The 20,542-nt window shown below is 45.5% G+C and overlaps 1 protein-coding gene across 1 annotated transcript in view; it reads right to left on the bottom strand.

Annotated features, from left to right (window-relative positions):
• ANO1 (anoctamin 1) overlaps nt 1–20,197 on the bottom strand; it is a 71,437-nt gene extending 51,240 nt beyond the window's left edge. Inside the window, exon 1 of the mRNA XM_054275347.1 lies at nt 20,129–20,197. Within this exon, the coding sequence (XP_054131322.1) occupies nt 20,129–20,186 (58 nt within the window). The 5' untranslated portion in view covers nt 20,187–20,197. The remainder of the gene's footprint in view (nt 1–20,128) is intronic.
• Nucleotides 20,198–20,542: the final 345 nt, after the last annotated feature.

Raw genomic sequence — 20,542 nt, 5'->3', positions numbered from 1 at the left:
ATCAGGAATGCTGTGCTGAGTTCCCACAGCTGGATGCTCCAAGGGTACTGCAAACTGGAGCAAGTGTCAATGTAGGAATGAGCTGACTGCCCAAAGCTTTTGGAGTGCCAGTTCTCACCAGAGGAAATATCTACAGACCCAGGTCTGTTCTGTCACCCTGAACATGATGTTCCAGTGGGATAACATCATCACACCTATTGCAGCCACGAAACAATTCCCAGAGCCTCCATCGGGATCTCCCCAGGCTACAAAACATCAGGTGCTTTCTCTGCTCATCCTTACACTTGCTAATCAGCCATCAGACTCTTAGAAAGGGCTCAGCCCACGACCTTTTAAACAAGATTTTAAAAGCCAGGCAGTAAAAATCAGCCATTTGCAGAAAAATCTGTGTCTGAAACGCTACTTTTCATGGTAAAACAATGTCTTGCTGGTTTGACAGAAAGGCACAGTTCTTGCTGATCCTGAGTCCTTTGAGTACCTATATCCTGTTTGGCTTCTCTCCTTGATGCCTATTTATTTGGAAAATTCGTGTTGTGATTCCCAGAGGTTTGGATGCTCTATCACTTACCCACGTCAATAAACAATCTGGAGCAGTGTTTAAATATGGAAACACTTTGTAGCAGCACAACCAAAGACACTGGCTGTGCTGCTGCTGTGCCTGGGGGAAAAAAGGGGCAGGGAAAAGGGATATCTTGGTGAAGACAGCCATTTATCTCTCATTAGTCCACCAACACCACTGGGGAACACCACACAGCTGGAAGATTTACAAATTCTGCCCATCCTGCCCTTGAGCTGGAGGGTCTGCTGGTTTGGGTAAGGATGGAATTGGTTGCACCATTGACTGACAGTTCTGCTCTCTCCTTAATTTTTAGATGCCAAAATGAAATCTGTTTCTGCTGATGTCCCAGTGGAGACTTGGTGTGGAGAACTTCCATCCACCAGTGGTAGCAGAGGAGCTCTCAGAGCAGAGTGCAGAAAGCAGTGTCCAGCCAAGAGGAAGCCAACACCTTTAGGGCAAACTGCGCGCCCTGTGCCCAAACACAGCACGGCTCCTCTGCTCCAAGGAACACCCACAGAAATATCTTTGCCGTGACTGTAGAGCCTCCAGGAGCCCGTCAGAGCCCCCAGCAGGGTGTGAAGTGTTCTGCTCAAGGCAGGCTGCTCCCAATCTCCTCCAGGGCTGTCACCTGCCAGCGCCATCTGGCACTGCAGGTGCCTCGGGATTCCTTCAGCCTGTGTCAGTACAACTGTCCCTCTGTGAGAAACAGCTCAGAAAAAGGAAAATTACTATTTAGGGTGTGTCCAGTGAAGATGAACAAGCAACAGCAGCTTTTTTTCGGGGGTATTGTCTGCAGCACTCATAACCCACTGTGTCAGACACAGGAACTCAAACAGATGCAAAATGACAGAGGGGGTTGTGGCAGTGATGGAGGGAGGAACTGCTCTTCCTGGGACATAATAAAAGAACTAAAAATTTACCCCCTCATTACTCACTTTCCCCTTCCTACACTGGATAGTCAAGAAGACAAAGGGTAATGAATGACAAATAAAGTGCACAAGTGATTAATTAACATTTAAAACACTCAAAAGCAGTCATTAGAGATGAGGTTCCAAAGCAGAGGTTCATGCCAGGGCAATAGTGGCAAAAAAACCAAAAAAAAAGAATATATAAATAAAGTAAAACAAAACTATTTTTGTAATGGTACTTGAGAAATTTATGAATGGGATTCTGTGATGTGGTTGCCCGAAATAGCCAAGATTTGGACATGGTGACCCCAGGAGTTCCTGAGAGCAGCTGGCACAGAGGGTGAACAGAGGGTTTCCCACTGCGCCCTCCCCTCTCCTCTCAGGATGGGCTTTTCCCTCTGAGTTACAAACAGAATTCAGCATCAGCATAAGGCACCTCACACTCGGACAAGGAGGACAAATATTGCCCCAAAACCAACAACTCCATCCAGAAACCCAAAGGGAACTTTGCAAACCCCACTGGACAGATGCCTCTCTTCCTCTACTTTCTCCCAAGACATATTTCCCTGGATTTCTTTTCATTTTTGTTGCTTTAGGCTGTATGCTACACATTTTTCTTGTGCAAAGATGCTTGAAACAGGATAAAGTACTCCAGGTCAGGCTTTTCCAGCCCTGAGCAGCATTACTACATGTTCCCTGCACAGAGATATTGTGGATTTATGTTTCGTTTATGAGTCCAAGACCCTTCTCTATGGAACTATCCCTGTCCAGATGGAGACTTTGCACTTGTCTGGTTCTCATCTCCAGTCCTGGGAGCACATCCTTTTCCAGGAAGATAAGCAACAACAAATCTGCTTTAACAATGCAAGATTTAGGGCTGCTGGTACGGGATCCAAACCTCCACAGACACAAAAAGCCGAAGTGGGAGGCACCGACCTCACTGGTTCAAGTTTCAGAAAGGTTTTGGTGGGGCAATCTGTCATCAGCAGGCTTTATTTTAGATCTATTATCAACTGTCCTGCCATGTCCAGCCCAAAGCTGGCATAGAGGAACAGAGCTGGCATTAACCCCTCTGGGTGCTTTTTTTTTTTGGAGGAATTTGATGGAAATACAAACCATATGTGACTGTACTCAAAGCAAATGAAACCAGTGCTCCTGAGTGGCCTGACACTGCACAGATCCAATACCTAAAATTGTGGAATCAGCGCAGAAGTTTGGGTTTTACACAGTAAAACTTAGGAGGAGTAAACCTGGAGGAGATTCTTCTCTGTAAACATGAGAGCACATCTGACATGGAGATCAAAAGGAGAACTTACACTAATTATACTGAAAAACAATCAGTGCTCCAGAACAGATAATAATGAGAAATGAACACGGCAGGAAACTTTGATGTACTTCTTAGATAACTGTGGTACTTTAAAATTGGATGCAGTTCAAACATTTAAAACATGTCAGTCTGAGATCTACATTTCAGATTGAGAATGTGTTGATGCACAAGTAGATTTTAAAATAAACACACGGTGGAGCAGAACACAAACATGGATTAAAATAAAAAAAAAAGCAAACCCAAACCTCTGCTCTTCAGTTAAATCTCCAGTGTTGAAGAGGCTTTAAAACCACATCTCCTTCACACAAGCTAAATCCAAATGCCAGATTTGACTGAAATCTGAATTACTGAATTAATAATTCAGTTTGCAGGCTGGATTGGCTGGGGTGCCTGTTGACTCAGTGCAATTTGAGTCACAGGCACAGCCTGGGTGACACTGCCAGCTCCTGCTCCCACCAGCAGGCACAACACTCAGGGCAGGACGTGTCAGTCCTGATGGGGGAGAGCACAAACCTGTGGGTATCTCAGCAGGCCATTTGTCTTGCTGATGCTAATGACGATTTCCCAGGATGGGCAGGTCTGGTTCATTGCTGCCTAAGCTGTGGGACCAAGCTGAAAAGGTGTTCCCAAAAGCGTAAGTAGGGACAGGATGAGGAACACAAAGCCAAAGGACAGAAATTTGGAGACTTTCAAGCTTCTCTAAACATACTTCCTTACGTTTCCATTTAGCAGTAAAATATTCTCCTGTAACACCCTTCACCAGAAAGTCACCTGAAACAACATAAAGAACTAAAAAGACAGCTAAAGGCACTACTAAAAAGACAGGTAAAGTTTAAGACAGCTAAAAGCACAACTAAAAAGACAGGTAAGGTTTTTCCAAGACTGCAGCTGAATGAAATATGTGAAGACAAAAGCCACTACAGGGCAGGAAAGAACCACGCCAACAGCACCATCAATCCATCCATTTATACAAGAAATAATGTCCATGTGACACACTTCATTTTCACTCTCTGCAGCCAAGCCATGGGACGTGGATTTTCTCAGTATCGTGATGTGACTTTTGCTGGGCATCAAAAAACACACAATAATCTTCAAAATACCATAAAAATTCAGAAATGCTATTAACAACAAAAAGAGTTTTCTCCCCAGTACTTCCTATTTACATTTCCTGTGCTCTGAAGTTTAAAATTCCTATGAAAGTCCCATCTGGGGGCATGGAGAACACAACTGGAAGAGGTCCACCAAAAAATTAACATGAAGATAAATTTTTAGAGCACTCTCTCTATATAAACTACAAGACAGCACGTGCTGCCAGGATTACCCTTCAGGAACAATATGTGCCAACACCTTTTGGAGTGTTATGAAATTGGCCATTAAATTTAAACACTTTGGAGGGTGGAGAAGAGCCCGTGGTGTGCAGGTTTTAATATTTTGCTGAAGGGGGGTTAAGAGTGTGTGTGACAGCCCCAGGGATGAGCACAGCACATGGGAACAGCCTTGGATGAAGCTGCTCATGTTCCCTGTTACATCCACACTCTAGGAAGTAGAGCTTTTCAAATTTAACCAAATTAACCAGTGGTCCTCACTAACCCAGCCAACCTTAAGGACATCTGACCCAGGGCACGGAGTGGGGCTCCAGAGGGGACAGGGGCGCTCTCAGTTGCAGGCATGCACGGGCTTGCTGCCACCAGAGTGTCCTGACACATGTCCATCATGTCATTTTCAAAACAGCTGCTGCCCATGGGTGCTGCTGGAGTGTTTGATTACATGGAACAAGCACTGAGAGCCCAGTGCTGCTCCAGCTCCCACGCTGGGCTCCTGTCCCCCCAGGTGACACAGCAGGGCGACAGGGTGCAGGTGTCACCTGCAGGGTGGCTCCTTCCTGGCACCCACACCATTCATCTCCTGCTGGAGTCCATCCCCTGCAGTGCTTCTGGAGCCAACCAAACATGCAGCACGTGAAATCTGAACATGCAGCACCACAAACATTGGTTTCCTTCCCTTAAGAGGCAAAGGAAACAGCTCTCATTTTATTTTCAGGGTGCAACAGCAGGCAGCACCAAGGAAAACAGAGGCAGGAATACTTTCCTGAAGCCCTTTCCAAAAACACTTGCCATCTGCATGCTGGATGATGGACCATGTCCACACACTGTGTGATTCCAGCAGCAGATTTCAGGGATTTCACATTTCTGAAGCAGTTGGGAGTCAAATATTTTTGCAGCCTGTAATTCTTTCAATCAATTACTGCCTACAGAAATATTAGAAATCCTACAGTTCATAATTCCTAAGGTCCAAATTCATTATTTGAACACCTAAATTTGCTAAGACAACATGCACTTTCTCCTCTGCCCTAAAAAGGGTTCCTGGAGCCCCTGCAGCAAACTCCCAGGCAGTAAGCTCTGCTCACATGGAAATGTTAAAGAAGAGCAACAATATCAGAGTGCCTCTATGTTTATAATTATAGCTTTAATAACATTCCACCTCCTTTCTAATTTTTCCCCCAGGTTCCATTTTTGGCCTGTTCTCAGTGACAGCCTCTCACAGGCATTTCCAAACTACAACACATACTTTGGTCAACTATCAGTTTCACTTACTCCACACTGATTTTTACTTGATGGCAGAATTTATTTTTTTTTCTGGTGGGGCTGTGAGTTATCCCCTCATAAAGAATAAAGCATTTAAAGGCTAAGTGCTTTGAGAAAGATTTAGCAGGTTTTAGTCATCCAGGTTCCCTTTTATCTGGAGTTTTTGATGGGTTAAAGTTTTACATGGATAGAGGAACGAACGACAGGATTGAAGTTTTAAGGTATATGATTGCAGAGTAAATTAGGGTGGGATGAAACAGCACTGCCAAGTCCAAGGAAAGGGAAAGGCTGCATGAAGCAGACTCAATCAATGAGTGATTGATCAAGAGTTGAAGCAAGAGAATGCTGAGGAGTGGGGCAAGATCTCCTAATGAGCTAAAGCAGGTATTGCTCAAGGTCCCTGCTCCTGAAACCACACACAGTGGAAAGCAAAGGAAGGGCTCAGAAATGCTGCAGTTATCACCCTCATGGGCCAAGTTCATCCTTTTACTGTAAAAATTCAGTGAAGCAAAGTGGCTCTTATCCTCTTCTTTCCACAGAATTTTTTCACCCTATCTCACACTGCTGTGCACCACCACTAAATTACAGAAAATGCAAAGTGAAACACTTGTTCACAGAAATTTTGACAAACCCTCAGTGCAAGACACCAGCTGGAGCAGAGTGTGATGCATTCAGAACACACTTTGGCTCATGTTTTACAAACCAGCCTCTCAAGCCACACTTTACCAACCAGTGTGGAACCCAGAAGTTATGGATATGAAAGAAAACTCTTCAGGGCTAGGTTATCCTCCCTCTGCTTGGGTCAGACTCCTTGCTCTCTCCTCAGTCACACCTGGAGGCAGCCTGGAGATCCAGCCTGGAGGAATGCACTGATTTCCCACAGTGAATTTCTGTGCCCTCCAAACGGGGTGAGTAATATTGCCTAAATAAAAATTACCTGTGGATCGTGCCATGGATGTAAAACAAATGAGGCTGTGCAAGATGAGAAGCTGGAAAAGAGAGAGATCACCCAGATCTGCCCTCTTCCAAGAACTTTTTAAAAAGATCCTTTTCCCTCCAGAAGCAGCCTCTCTGGGCTACCCAGATGCTCCCACATGGGTCCAAGAGGATTTTTACATTCCTGAGCACAGCACATGGCACAGGGATGGGGCACATCTCCTACATCCAAGGAACTGACCCTCCAACAGCATCCATTGCTTCCTTCCCAAACATAACCAGCTACTTACTCCATATCCCCAAACTTCACCAAAAAAAAAAAAAAGCTCTTTTTTTCATGAAAATGAGAAAGTAAAAGAAAAGAAAAAAGGAAAAAAATAAAGGAACCAAGAAAAAAAGAACAGACACAAAATTAAACAATCTACCTTAAAATAAACTCTGTGGTGTTATCTGTCTCTTGTCAAAAAGTTATTAGGGAATAAAAGTGACAGACTGTCTACTGAGATACATCCCATGACCAAGTGACACACCTAAAACTTGTCAAAGACTTCCCTCTGTTGATGCGTCTGCTTATCCTGAGTGCCCACACGTGTTACATTACTGCATACTCTCGCAGGGTGGGAGCTCTTGATTTATTTGTTGCAGGGAAAGAACATTTCTTTCCCCCACCTGATTTCACCCTTCTGGTGTGACAGGTCTTTGTCTCTTCTTCACATAAACCAGAGGAGTCCTCGACTAAAACCAGACTCCGTGTAATTATTTTCCCTTAAAAATAAAGCCAATAAAACTGGCAAATATGAACAAAACTGGAACTGATCTATCAAAGAACTGTAAACAAATTTTCCTCCAGTGCACATTCTTCACATTGAGGAATTACTACTGGTCAGTATTAAAAGCAGACAAATGATGTGGTGCTTTGGTGAGAGAGGGGATGGAACAACTTATGTGGACAAGTTACAGAAAGGGGAGAAGGAGGTGGTGCCTCAGCCCAGACAGCAATTAGCTTTTGGGAACTCGGTGTCTGGTGTCCAGCCCTGCACGTAGGGCCCCTGCAGAACATCTCATATCAGAGCTGAGTAGCAGGCTCAGCCAGCTCTGCCTGAAAACTGGGCTCTGACCACAGCTTTGATGTGGCTCTGCCCTGGGTATGTTCCCATGAAGTTTCAATTCTTGTTAAAACTGTGGGAGGGAGGAGCAAGGACACCAGGAGGGCTCAGGAGAGAAGTGCTGCTCTGGGGGCAGTCTGGAAAGGGTTTCCTCTGCAGTGGAACCAAAAACATTCAGAGGGATTTAAAAACTGTTTGCAGATGAATATCTGTACTTTTTTTTCTGAGGAGAAACTTTAAATGAAAATTAAACTGAGCAAATAAAGCAGGCTAGAGCTATTGAAATAGAAAGTGTACGGATCATGGGAAGGGGAAAAGAGCAGGAGAAATGCTTCACACTGGAAGGTGAACCCAGGAGGGCACAGGAGTTAGAGCCTGAGCAAGAGCAAACTGTGTGTCAGAAACGTCTACACCACATCAGCTGGACAGATGGAGAGAGATCTTACCTGTTAACATTGCTGAGACCAGATTCAGCACAAAGATTCATTCTGTTTCTTCATTACCTCCTCTTGGGAAGCAACTGAAACTCTCTTTTCCACACCATGAATATCTACTTTTATTTGCTTTTGCCTCAATGCAACCTGAGTGATGTCAAGGTAACCCAACAACAGCAAAATGTTTCTTTCCCAATGCTGTGAGGAATCCATAGGCCAGGGTACAAGAATTTCCTGCCTTCCTGAACTGTTCCTCAGAGCATCCCAGCACCAACACAGCACTGCTTCATGGAATTCTATCACCCAGTGCTATTAAGTCAACCAGAAAAGAAAAGGGCCTTCAAACATGAAGTGAAGAAAAATCCATCTTCTTCCCAGAAGGAAGTGCAGGGGGCAGCTCAAAGCTGAACCTTAAGAAAACCCTGGTCACAGAGGGTTTTGTCTTTTAATATGGTTTAGATTAAAATCCTATCTGTCTCCACAGCTTTGATGAAAGTCTTGTTTTCCATGTCAACCGAAAGCAGTGAACTAAAACAAAGAACTTGACACACGTACATGTCTCCAATGTACAAACAACTGGCTGTTTCCATAGAAAAACTGAACAGAGAACTGAACCAGAGAACAAACTGAAATAACTCTAAAAAAAATGAATTCCGGGTATTGTAATAAAGGCCACATGGTCTGCTCAAGTGAGCGCAGAACTGGAGAGGCAAAACTGATCAGTTTTACCCAAACACCAATACTGATTTCATCTCTTAATTCATCTCCTCTTCATCCCAGGACATTCCTGTGCAAACTGCAGGACTCACCTCTTACTCAGCAGAGCATTGGCGGAATTAATTATTGAGCATTTAATTAAATCAAACAGTGAATGAACATACCCTGGAGTACGAGTTCATGGAAAACACAAAGCAAACCCAACATCATCGACTGGATTTTTGTGGTTGAATCCAAATCTCTTATCTGTACGCACTGGAACCATTCTGGTCTGGGCTGCACACAAACTTATTTTGTACACCAGAGTCAAACACAGTTCAACAAAGCAGAAAATCAACAAAAACACCATTTGGAAGCTGGATCTTACAAACACCTTTTGCGAGATTTTAATACCATCAGACTCTAGATTTTGCCCTGATTTGGGAATAAACTGATATTCTGAACCCCATCTTACAAATCCCACAAGCCCAAACTCAACCTTTCCTCCACTGGGCACCACTATCAGCAAAAAGTCACTGATCAATAATGCTGGCACTGTAAGTCCAAGCAAGGAATAGTACTGGCAAAGGCTTTGGATTTGAGCTGAAAACCCATTTAGTTAAGAATATTTTATTGTGGAAAAGCACGTGGAAACAGAAAATAAGTTAAAATGATAAAGGGACATGAATAGAAAAGCCGTGGTTATAAATGGAACAGTCGCTGTGAGCAGACAGTTCTGTACATCCACATCTGCTCCAGTTCAAAGTAGTTCATGTGAACCAGGGGAAGGAACTATTTTTTCCTTCAGTGCTGCAAACCTATCTGCAGCCTGGCCAGGGCACAGGGTGGGAAGAGGCAGAAACCACCATCACTGGCTCAATCCAAGTTTCAATGAGATGGAGCTGCCACCAACATCTCTCCTTGCCTTTCCCTATTTTCCCTCCCATATTAAAACACACTTAGGAGAGAATGGCAACATTTGCAAACACTTGTGGCAATTAAAGCTGTTTGTTTTTGCTAAAACCAAGCTTAACAAAAGCTCTGTTTTTGTTCCTCTGCTCACAGAGAGTTTCTGTTTCACAACTGTTCCTTCTGGGGCCGCTTTGATGACAACGTGGGAAAAGCAGGCAGAACAGTTAAACAGGGAAATTATATATATATATAAAAATAACGGGGCTGCTCCAGGACTCATTCAGGTTCCAGAGGAGCTCAGATTTCCTGCCTGTGGATAGCTGAAACATTTTATCTACCCAGTTTGGTCTTTGTTTCTCTAACATTCTCTTTTGTCCTTCCTTTGAATCTTTAGAAAAATGATTATTTTTTAAAAAAAGTAACAAAGTAAGCAGTGGCAAGAAAAATGTGGTGTGAAGAAACAGAAAGAGCACTCAAAAAAGGGTGAAAGCTGGAATCAGCTCCCTGTTTTGCTCTGACAGCAACCCCATACTTCAGAGGAAAGACACTCCCCAGTAATAATCTGGTCATGAAAAGTATTTATTTGCCTACTTACATTATTAAATGACTACACACATACAATCCATGGGATTTAAAAGCTTTTTTGTTTTTTCATTTTAACATCAGATGATTCACATTGAGGTTGAAATATGTTTATAGGGTCCCTGAGTTTATCTGCCACAGGAAAAACATGAAACTTCCCGCAAACAACTCTGCTCCTGGGGGAAAACCCACTCGAGTCAGTCAATACCCAGTAACTGCTGGACTGAAATCAATCACAAGCTCCCAGGAACTGCCTCAGCTGGGTTTTGCTTTAAAGACTCAGTGCTGTGACTGATGAGAAGCTGAAATCCTCAGCCACCATTAGACATTGCTTCCAAACTGGATGGCAAAGCCTCCGCCGGAGCAGAGCTGACGAGAAGCTCCCCGAAAGGCAGAGATCTTCAGCTGAAGAACCCTGAGAAACCCTGACACAGAGGCACAGAGAGTGAAGGGGCAGGGCTGGGGTGTCAAATGCTGCTCCTGTCAGGTGGAGAAAGCTCTGTGAAGGGTGGGAAGCTGCTGCGGATTCCCTTGGGCACAGGGGCATGGACACAAGGCACACGCGAGGGTCTCCTGCCCAGCTGCCACCAAAACCAGGGCTGTTTGTGCACTTAAGTGCTTGTCTGGAGGAGGGCCAGAGGGCACAGGGAATTGCAGGACACAGCCCTCAGGAGCTATTCTGAGAAAATCTACTGAAGAGGGAGAAAAAGGAAAGTTTTCGTTAATTTGTACTATCAAGACAACAGAGATCTTGTTTTGGAAATGACAATCTGGTTCTTTTAACTGAGAGCTTCTTAGCAAGATGCTACAAAGAGAAGCTTTAAAAATTAAATTATTTCATCTGCCATTTAGGAACTATTACCTTTAAAAGGCTTAGATTTGATTTCTATGCCTCTGGTATGTAACAATGTTTAAAATCTAAACCAAAATCTGTTTCTGCTCTTCCTCTGATAATTAGTAGACGGTCTCTGGTTTTCATTATCCAACTATTCATTTATATTGTCAGATGAGCCTAAATGGTTAAGATCAATCAAAAATACTTTATCACAACACACAAAAGACAAGTCATTATGGCACTGTAAGAACAGAGCACAATTTCTCTTGCTGCCAATGACTTGTCTTTATTTTCAGCATGTTTGAGAGAGCAGATTCAATCTCAAAAGAAAATGATCAGCTGCAAATTTACAAAATAAGCTATTTAATTTTGAGTTATTTAATTTTATATTTATTTCATATTTAATTTATTTTGAGCTATTTAATTTTTACAGTGTGATGGCACTCCTCAGTCCCCTACAAAGTAAGCAGCAGAGTGAATAAGTTTGACAGTTCAAACTCCATTTCTGAAGAAAGGAGCGCCTAGAACAGTTTCACCCTGTGTGATCTGGGCCAGACACAGAGCACTCTGCTTCTCCCTCACCTACACAGTGCACAGGGTCTCACCCTGGACAAATGTTCTCTTCTCTCAGCTGGACCCATTTCAAGGGAACTGAAATGACAGTACTTGTTCTCTGTTGCCTGTCAAACCCATAAATTCAACATTTTCATTCTTGTCATAGGCCAGAAGTTCTGAAACTTGAATGCAATGCAAATGGAGTGATGGGCTATCACGATGTCTCCCTAAAGTTTGTGAAGTCCCCCAAGATCTGTGGATACAGAAACACCTTCTAAAGCATACACAAAAGGGCTGGGACACGATTTTGATGTTCAGCTTCTTAACCTGGGAGTTAAAGGAGGCTCTCCTGTGTATCCTTGAGTAAAAGTGTTCAGAAACAGGATCTGTTCCTATTCCAAAAGCCCAAACATCATTTAACACCTCAGGGCACACAAAGTCAAATATTTCTCCAAAATGCCAGAATGTGAAATCCGTGGCACAGGAAGAGTTGTCTCTGTTAGCTGAAGTGTGTCCTGGCAAGGCACCTCAAGCTGCTCTCTCCTGCCTTTAGCTGGCCTCAGCTTTCTGGCAAATGGATTATTGACAGCAATAAAGATTCAAAGATGAAATAACATCTCAAATCTATGTCCCTGTCAGTGCCCATGCTATACCCTAAAAGACAAATTGTGGCAGCCTGCAAACAAAGCCCTTCTAGTACAGTGCTGAGTCCCAAAACCACAGAAACCTTGAAATGAAAACTAAGGATTTCTCAACTCACACCCTCTGTACAATCAGTTATGCTGATTAAAAAAAAATTGACTATGTGGACACTCACTCTTCATTATTCTGTTTGCCACTTAGAGAGGTACTCCCAAGATATATCCTGGCAAAGGAAATGATGCTCAGCATCTTTTAACTTAGATTACTCACCATTTTTAATGAGTGAACAAAATCACAGCATCTCCTGCTACTGTTGTACAGAGGCAGCCTTAAATTTCACCCAAAGGAGACCTCTACCTAAAATTCCTGATAACAGTAATTTATTTTCAGATCTGTTTAATTCAAATTTATGGTTGGTTTGGGGCAGAAGCATGATGAACTGACTGCATGCCCTAGGAGAATAAATTTGGGAACACACATTGATTGAGCTGATTAAAGAAGAGTAAATGTTGCTTTGGATGTTGGGCTGACGAACCTTAGGGATAGTGTGAGAGGAATAATTGACTGGAATCTCACACTTTTATTATTTATGGAATCTCAAAGTCTTTTATTACTTTAGTGATCAATTAACCTTAAGAATTCCACTTCTGATGATTTTTTTTTTTTTTAACTCTTTGCACAGAGCCGCAAGGTCTTACCACACTGGAGGCAGATGCAGAGAGCAGCTTTCCCCTGCATGCTGCCCGTGCCATGTGTGGGACCCTGAGGCACAGCCCCAGAGCCAGCCCTTTCCCTCACTGACCCCAGAGCTGCAGCTCCCACACCTGGCGAAAATCCTGGAAAAAGCCTGGCTCCACATCCTCGCTCTGTGACTCAGGCTCATTTCTGTTTATACTCTTGTGAGCTGAAGAATGATGATGACTAGTAGCTATATAGATAAATAAAGTATATTAAGTCACAGGAAGTAAAAAGGGAAAACCATTAATTTATTTTTAGAAACCTGTTCTTGCCATTCATCAGAAGAAGAACATCCAAAAGTTTTGCAGCGAGATACAAGCATCTGGATGGGGTTTGCTGACCACATACCAGCATTTAGACTGCTCACAGAGAAGCATTTGCCTTCTTTAGGCCAGTCCCAGACTCCGTGCCAGGAGCAGAGGATACAGACAGTAATGGAGCAGTTTCCACTAGCAGGAGAGGGGGCTGTCACCACACAGCCTACAGCTGCTTGCTCTCCCCTCCCAGTGCTCCTGCAGTGGATCCCTCCCTCCAGACGCACCTTGGCACCAGCTGGTCCATCACAAATAGGAAATGGATAGGAGGGTGAGTGCTGTCCACACAGCTCCCATCAGCAGTGCCCACAGCAGGTCAAACACCAAGGAAAACATCCCAAGGTCCAGGTGGACAGCCCAAGGTCCTGCACCCAGCTGGGGCAATCCCCAGGTGCAGGGAATGGACTGAGAGCAGCCCTGAGGAGGGGACTGGGGTTGCTGGCTCAAGGGAAACCCAACTTGGGGTGTCAAGGTGTGCTGGCAGCCCAGAGAGCCAAACGTGTCCTGGGGTGCCCCGAAAGCAGCGTGGCAAGCAGGGTGAGGGAGGGGATGCTTCTCCTCTGCTCTGGGGCTCCAACGTGGAGAGGATGTGGATGTGCTGGAACAGTTCCAGAGGAGGCCATGGAGATGCCCCAAGGATCCATGGAGCCAGGCTGGGAGAGCTGGGGCTGCTCAGCCTGGAGAAGAGAAGGCTTTGGAGAGACCTCAGAGCTTCTTCCACTGCCCAAAGGGGATCCAGGAGACCTGGAGAGGGACTTTGGGCCAGGCCTAGAGTGCCAGGACAAGGGGGAATGGCTTCAAACAGGGAGGGCAGGTTCAGGTGGGATATTGGGAAGGAATTGTTCTCTGTGAGGGTGGTGAGGCCCTGAAACAGATTTCCCAGAGAATCTATGGCTGCTTCATCCCTGGAAATGTCCAAGACCAGGCTGGACAGGGCTTGGAGCAACCTGGGATAGTGGAAGATGTCCCTGCCCGTGGCAGGGGGTGGAACAAGATGATCTTTAATGCCCTTTCCAGCCCACACCACCCTGGGATTCTGTGACTGTGGCAGTACTAATCAAAACCAAGGAGTGATTAAATCTGGATGCTCAACTCCCAAACACTGCATGAACTCAGGACACCCACACACCTCTTGCTTCCCCTCGTCTTGCTGGTTTGCCAAAACAGCACCAATCCAACAGTGGAAAACCTTTTGGGGCCAACAGCGCCGCGCCGCACTCGTGGTTGAATTTAATTGGATTTGCATAAAAACTTCCATCTCTTGTGGCCTGCAGAAGTTATTTTTTTTCTGGGCAGTCATACCACAATCATAAAGTCACACCATATTTTGAATCTTTGCCTTCCAAAATCCGGGAAGAATTGCAAGGCACGCTCACTGACATGTCGTGTGGTGCGTGGGCAGCCAAGATGCCAGAGAGCAAATGGTCAGACACAAATACTCAGGAGGTTTTTCTCTGACTGTTAGTGCTGCTCTGGACAAGTGTCTTTAACCACCCTTACTTCAAAGTAGTAAAAACCCTACAACTTTGAATGATGTTTAGTCCTGAAACTTGCACCTTGGCTCCCTTTCCACTTCTAAAGAAAAATTATAGAACTCCTACAATACCATGTTGAAAAGTAGAGTTCTAAAATGTATTCAGAGTTCATTATTTTACCTCCATGATGTCACTGAAGTCACTATCTGCTCACTTTTTCTATTCAATTTTTAACAGTGTGTCCTGAATCTGCACTGAAAATGTAATTTAGTAGCTAGACTTTTCCCTTTTTTCACTAATTGAATGCTGTGAAATGTATTTCTCTCTCCCTGGCACATTTTCTCTTAGTAAACCTTACTTATCAACACACAGATCCCTATTGCACATTGCAAGCTTGTTCTGCAAGCAGGATATCAGCTGACGTCAGTGAAGATGTACAAGGGGCACCAAATATTTTGCAACATGTTTAGAAAACATTTAGAAAACAAGAGATTTTTCTTGTTTTAGTCTGTACTCATCAGGATACAAATAGAGGGAGAGGTAAACCAGCAGGACAGGGAGCCAGGAATACATAACTCAGATTGTTGTGTACCACTAATGTCACAATAGAAGTCCAAAAATTTATAGGATATGAAAAGAGCAGTTAATGCCTGCTAACCACTTAGGCTTTTCATAACAGAGTTCAGGTTTTAAAACTCCCTCAGAGCACTTAGAGTTTTGTGGAAAAAGTCATAGGTGCTTGTGTCAGTTTGAAAAAAGAAAAGGTTCTGCCTTTCAGAGCTGCAGTCTGGAAGGCCATCTCAGTAATTGTATACATTATTAATATACCACTGATAGGAACCAGAATGTACATCCAGGTCCTTGCACAGATAGAGAGCTGCCAAGAATAAATCAGATATGTAGATAAGGTAAGCAGGCAAAGATATTAAAGAGGAATGGCACCGGGTCTGGTGTTACTGCTATCTTTCCATCAGTTCAAATCTGGAAAGAGTTTCTGTAATGGCTGGAAGGACAGACTGCCAGCAGAAGGTCCAAAAAATGTGAACTGTGGGAGTCAGAAGAAGACAGCAAACACTGGCATGTGGGCCAGCCACAGAGGAGAGCAGGGACAAGGCACTGGAAAGAGCAAAGGAAGCTGGAACATGGAGTGCACGGAGCAGCACAAAGGGCACGGAACAAAGGCGAGGTGAGGACGGAGCAGGACACGGAGCAGGACACGGTTCAGCTGCTGCAGAGAAAGGCTGGAGGATGCAGGGAGGTTAGGGGGCAGGGAGAAGGGCTGGCTCTCCCACCAGGATGTAGTACTACTTTCAGAAATAGAGGGATGAGGGATACAAATCAAAGGCTAAACCAAATAAATAAGAGTCTATTTCCCCGAGGGCACGCGGGCTCGCCCAGGACGCAGCCTGGTGACTAATGCAGGCCAGCAGAGGAGCTCTGCTTCCTGCACATCCCGAGCCTCACAGACATTGTGGTTGTTGCTAAAAGGCCCACAATGACCATAAATTACCTCGCAGGATCAATGGAGACACCACTATCTCTGTGCTCTTCTCAAAGCACCAGAACTAAGTGGCACAGTGTTAGTGGCATTGCTCACATCTAGCAGCTGGCACAAGATGACTTAGCACCACTGAAAATAACCCTGTGACAGGGCCCCAGCAAAGCTGCCAACCCCCGAAAATTTGTCATTTGTAAAGCCCCCTCCCCTTGGGATTTGTATCTATGACAGAACCACAAGTCTTGTCCTGATCTCCAGCTTGGCTGCAAACATGGGTGAGGTCGGGGAGGTGACTAATGCCATGCCAGCTGAACACCTTCTGCAGTCTCAGAAATCACACACAGCTCTTTCATCCCACTCTGCTGACTTGGCTTTTGTGTAATAAAATGTGAGGCTGTGAGCAGAAGGGCTTTGTCAGAATCCCTGAAAACACTCACAAGAAATAAGGACAGTGGTGACTTCCATTCCTGGAGCTCGCTGAGCCAGTGGCGCACCTATGCCGTGACCCAACAATTCTACATGAAACGCAAGTTTTGATAGTGTGGATACGTCCAATTCCCAATCATCTTGCTTGAGGATACTGCTAAGGACTTTGGACAGGCTTCCCAGATCTCATCGCTGTGCTTACTGCCCTCTGTGGCAAACGAGGATATTAGCAGAGGAATCAGCCTTCTGAAGGCACAGGGCAGAGATTCCCGAGTACCTGGACGAGAAGGAGCAGGCTGCTGAGCTCTGTGTCTCTTTCCCCAGGAGCCACAGACCTTGCTGTACAGTGTGATACAAGCAGCTCTTCAGCACTATGATCTTGGTGAGAACAGCTCCTTCCTGCTGGAGAGGTTTCTGGTCAGGGCTAAGATCCCAGGGGATCTCACCCAGGACCCAGCTGCGTAAGATGCCAAACCAGGCCCAGTTAGTGCCAAGTATCCCCAATAAAATGGGAGTGGGGCCAAACTTGGCTTTCATTAGCCTTTCACACAGTAAAGTCCTCAAGCTTTTCACGCCTATCACAGCCCCTTCCTTTCTTCCTCTGCCCAAAGTGACCCTAATTAAAAGTGAGCCTTATTTTCCAACCACAGCACATCCCCAAGCGTTTCCTTTTCTCAAAGCTGCCAGAACCCAAAGGGTGCAATTCGAGTCAGAAGGGACATTTTTCCCTTCCCCATGCCAACAAACACTGCTGCTTCCCAGGGTTACTCTGCTGCCAGCCTTCTGTTTTGGCACATTGCTCTCCCCCATATTTCACATCACACACGCGTGCGACCTCAGCGTGTGGCCCCAGAGCACCCCACCCTCCTGCCAGCACATCCACCACACCTGGCTCTACCGTGCCCCATTCCCCACACCCTGGTGTCCTGTCAGAGCTCCCAGGGGCTGCCAGCCTGGGGCAGGACAGGGAATGCTTCCCCTGGCACATGCCTGCACCAAGCCAGAGCCGCTGCCCTGGCCACGTGTGTGCTCACCCCAGGAATTAATAAGTTATTACGACAAATTAAAATATTAAGTTAATGATGTGCATGACTACAAGTTACAGAGCTGGAAAAGAAGTCCTAATTAAATCAATACAGTTATTAGTCCCTTGTCATGTCTGATTAATTATTAGCTTAATATGCTCTATCATTTTCACCGTTAGTGGAAAGAGCTGCAGCGCTACCAGGGGAAGCGGGGCTGTGCACACCAGAACTCCCAGCTCTGGGCTGAACAGAGAAGAGAGGAAGAAACATTTCACTTTTGGGGGCACTTGTCTGACAGCATTTAAAGTTGTTTTCAAAGGGGGCAGATGTTTGCTCAGGGGATTTTTGACTGCTGAAAGGTTAAGGGGTAAAGACTTGACTTCTAAAGCTGGGCTTAGTCCCAAGCACTTGTCCCGGAGCCTCCAAGCTTTTCTGTGCAGTGACAAGATATCACCATGGTCCTTTAAGGAGCCAACATGGCCCTGCCTTGCCCCAGAGCCCACCCCAGTGGTGACCCTCCCCAGATGCACTCATTAATTCCCCCATGCACAGAGAAGGAGTGGGCACCAGAATAAGCTGGAAGGCATCAGCTGTGGCTCCTCATGGCACAGATGTAGCTTGGGACACCTGTCCTTTCATGCCACCGACAGGGCCAAAAATAATGTGCTGAGCTCACTTTTCTCCTTGGTAGTGATAACTGCAACAGTACTTTGGATTCAGGCAACAGATAGTATCGACCCAGAGCTCAGGGGAGCACAGCTTCCCTTTGGCTTTCCTGTCTTCCATCATCCTTTCACTATGCCCAACTTTTTCCTAACTCCTTGCAACAAGCAAGTTTCCTTTGCTGTCTGCAGGAGGATTTTTTTGAGTGCAAAAACTTCAAGGATGGGTCTTCACATGTCTCTCCATCAAGTCACAAAGTGAATTTGGGCCACAAATGCTGCCATGTCAATAGACAGGAGCTTTGTTTGAGAAACAGCTTTTACAAACAAGCTCTTTTGGATAAGTTATCAACAGAAATACAAACACACGCTGCCGAGAACAACACTGCTCCTTGAACTCATCAATGAACCTGTTCATGCTGTTAAGGGGTGATTCAGTAAATTAAATAATGTCACTGTAAAAAACTGTGCTTCTCAAAGATAACAAGTCACTCAAAGGATTTCTCAGGACTCTCACCACCCTACCACTGTGATTACCTTGTGATAAATTGCCACCTGCCCCATGAGTAATGGTAGTTCCCAGTACCATTTTATCATTTAGTCCTCTTACTGATATCTCTGTTATGTACTGCCACAACACTTCAGCTTCCCATGATCTGCCTGCCTTCCACTGCTGTTGTGCAAAGATGGAGCTCCTTATTTCCAGGCAAAAGTTAAGGTGGGACAAGCAGTGTCATGCAGAAACCCTGTCCCCTACTCCTCAGATATAAATCCTACCTGTTTTCTGCCAGACATTAAAGAAAAAAGTTTAAATTCTGGCCAGCCCAGGTCTGATGAGTAAACAGCATTTCTTCTACAAATGGGCTGAACTCCAGTGGAATATTTGGCTATTTAATGAGCAGGCTCTAGGATAACGGTTTTCGTGGGAATCCAAAAAGTGGGAGTAAAGAAAAGGGCTCCCCGCGCTATTCTTAGCTGCAAACAGCTAGATTTGGAATTTTGATTGTAAAGCATGGAATTTATAAATGGTGCCATGCTAAATTTACTTCATTTGTATACAATTCAGCCGGATAATCAGAAGTGTTCCAGCATGTTCCTGGTTAGCATCTCGGTTCTGGTTTTATTGTCTCCAAGCTGGTAGAAAAAATGCGCGCAGTAAATAGTGCTTGCAAAATTTGTGTCCCAGTGCGTGTGCAGGAGGTTTTCTATACAGAGATTTTATATAAATGCGCATGTGGGTGCACATGCATGCACACAGACACCCAGCCGTGATTTATTTCTAGAGGGAAGCCAAGGAAATTCCCACCCCCTACCATTTAAACGATCTGCTCTTTGGCTCCAAACATTCTGCAACTTCTCAGCCAAGGAATGTATTTTCCCCTTCCAATATAGATAATTTATTTTGCTGAGCACATTAGTTAATGATAGTGAGCTACATGATTTAGTCAGTTCTGTAAAAACATTACTGACAATCTCAGACAGATCCATTTCATTTAGCAAGTTGATTTTGTTTTTTTTTTTTTTAGCTCGTCTTCCGCAGCACGGTGCGAATTAGCAGCAATCATCAACTCATGGATTTGTCACATATACTTCGTACTCCGGCAATTTTTCATAATTAGATTGGCTTCCCGCCGTTAGACGAGCTTTTAATTATGATATTAATATAGGTTAAAAGGACTTTACACCGCTTTACGCTTCGGGGGGCGGGAGGGGCGAAAGCGGGAGGTAGGAGACGAGCTTTTTCATTTCACCGCTACTCCGCGGCGATTATTTCGGGATTTTTAAAAATAGTCGATGAAACGCTAATAATAAATCCCTTATCGGGGCAGCCGGGGCGCTGAGCCCGTCCCCGGCCGGGCAGGAGCGCGCCCCCATCCCGCACCTTCCCCAGCGCACCAGCGGCCGACACTTACGCGGTCCCCAGGGCGCGGCGGCCGGCAGCCTGCGCAGGTGGATCTCATCCTTCTCCATCGCCCGTCCGAGCTCCGCAGCCCGCCTGCCACTTGGTACCAAAGTGAACTTGCCAGGATCCCTCCTCCCCGCCGCTCCTCCTCCTCCTCCTCCTCCTCCTCCTCCTCCTCCCTCCCTCCCTCCCCGTTCCCCCCTGGCTGCTCCGGGAGCGGCTCCGCGCAGCGCCCCGCCGCCCCCGGGCACACTTTAAATACGAGCGCCGGGCCCGCCGGAGCGCGGCCCTCTGCGGGCAGCCGGCCCTCCTCCCTCCGCCCTGCCCTTCCCTCCCTCTCCCTCGCTCTCTCCTTTCCCTTCCCTGCCGGTGACGCCGCGGCGCTCCCCGCCCGGCCGCCCCCGCGCAGTCCCCGCGCAATCCC

The sequence above is a fragment of the Melozone crissalis genome, unplaced genomic scaffold, assembly GCF_028551555.1.
Source record: "Melozone crissalis strain CALT ecotype California unplaced genomic scaffold, PUWL_Pcris_2 ptg000018l_1, whole genome shotgun sequence".
Taxonomy (NCBI): Eukaryota; Metazoa; Chordata; class Aves; order Passeriformes; family Passerellidae; genus Melozone; species Melozone crissalis.
Note: the sequence above shows the minus strand (reverse complement) of the source record. Positions and strands in the feature narration are given on the sequence as shown.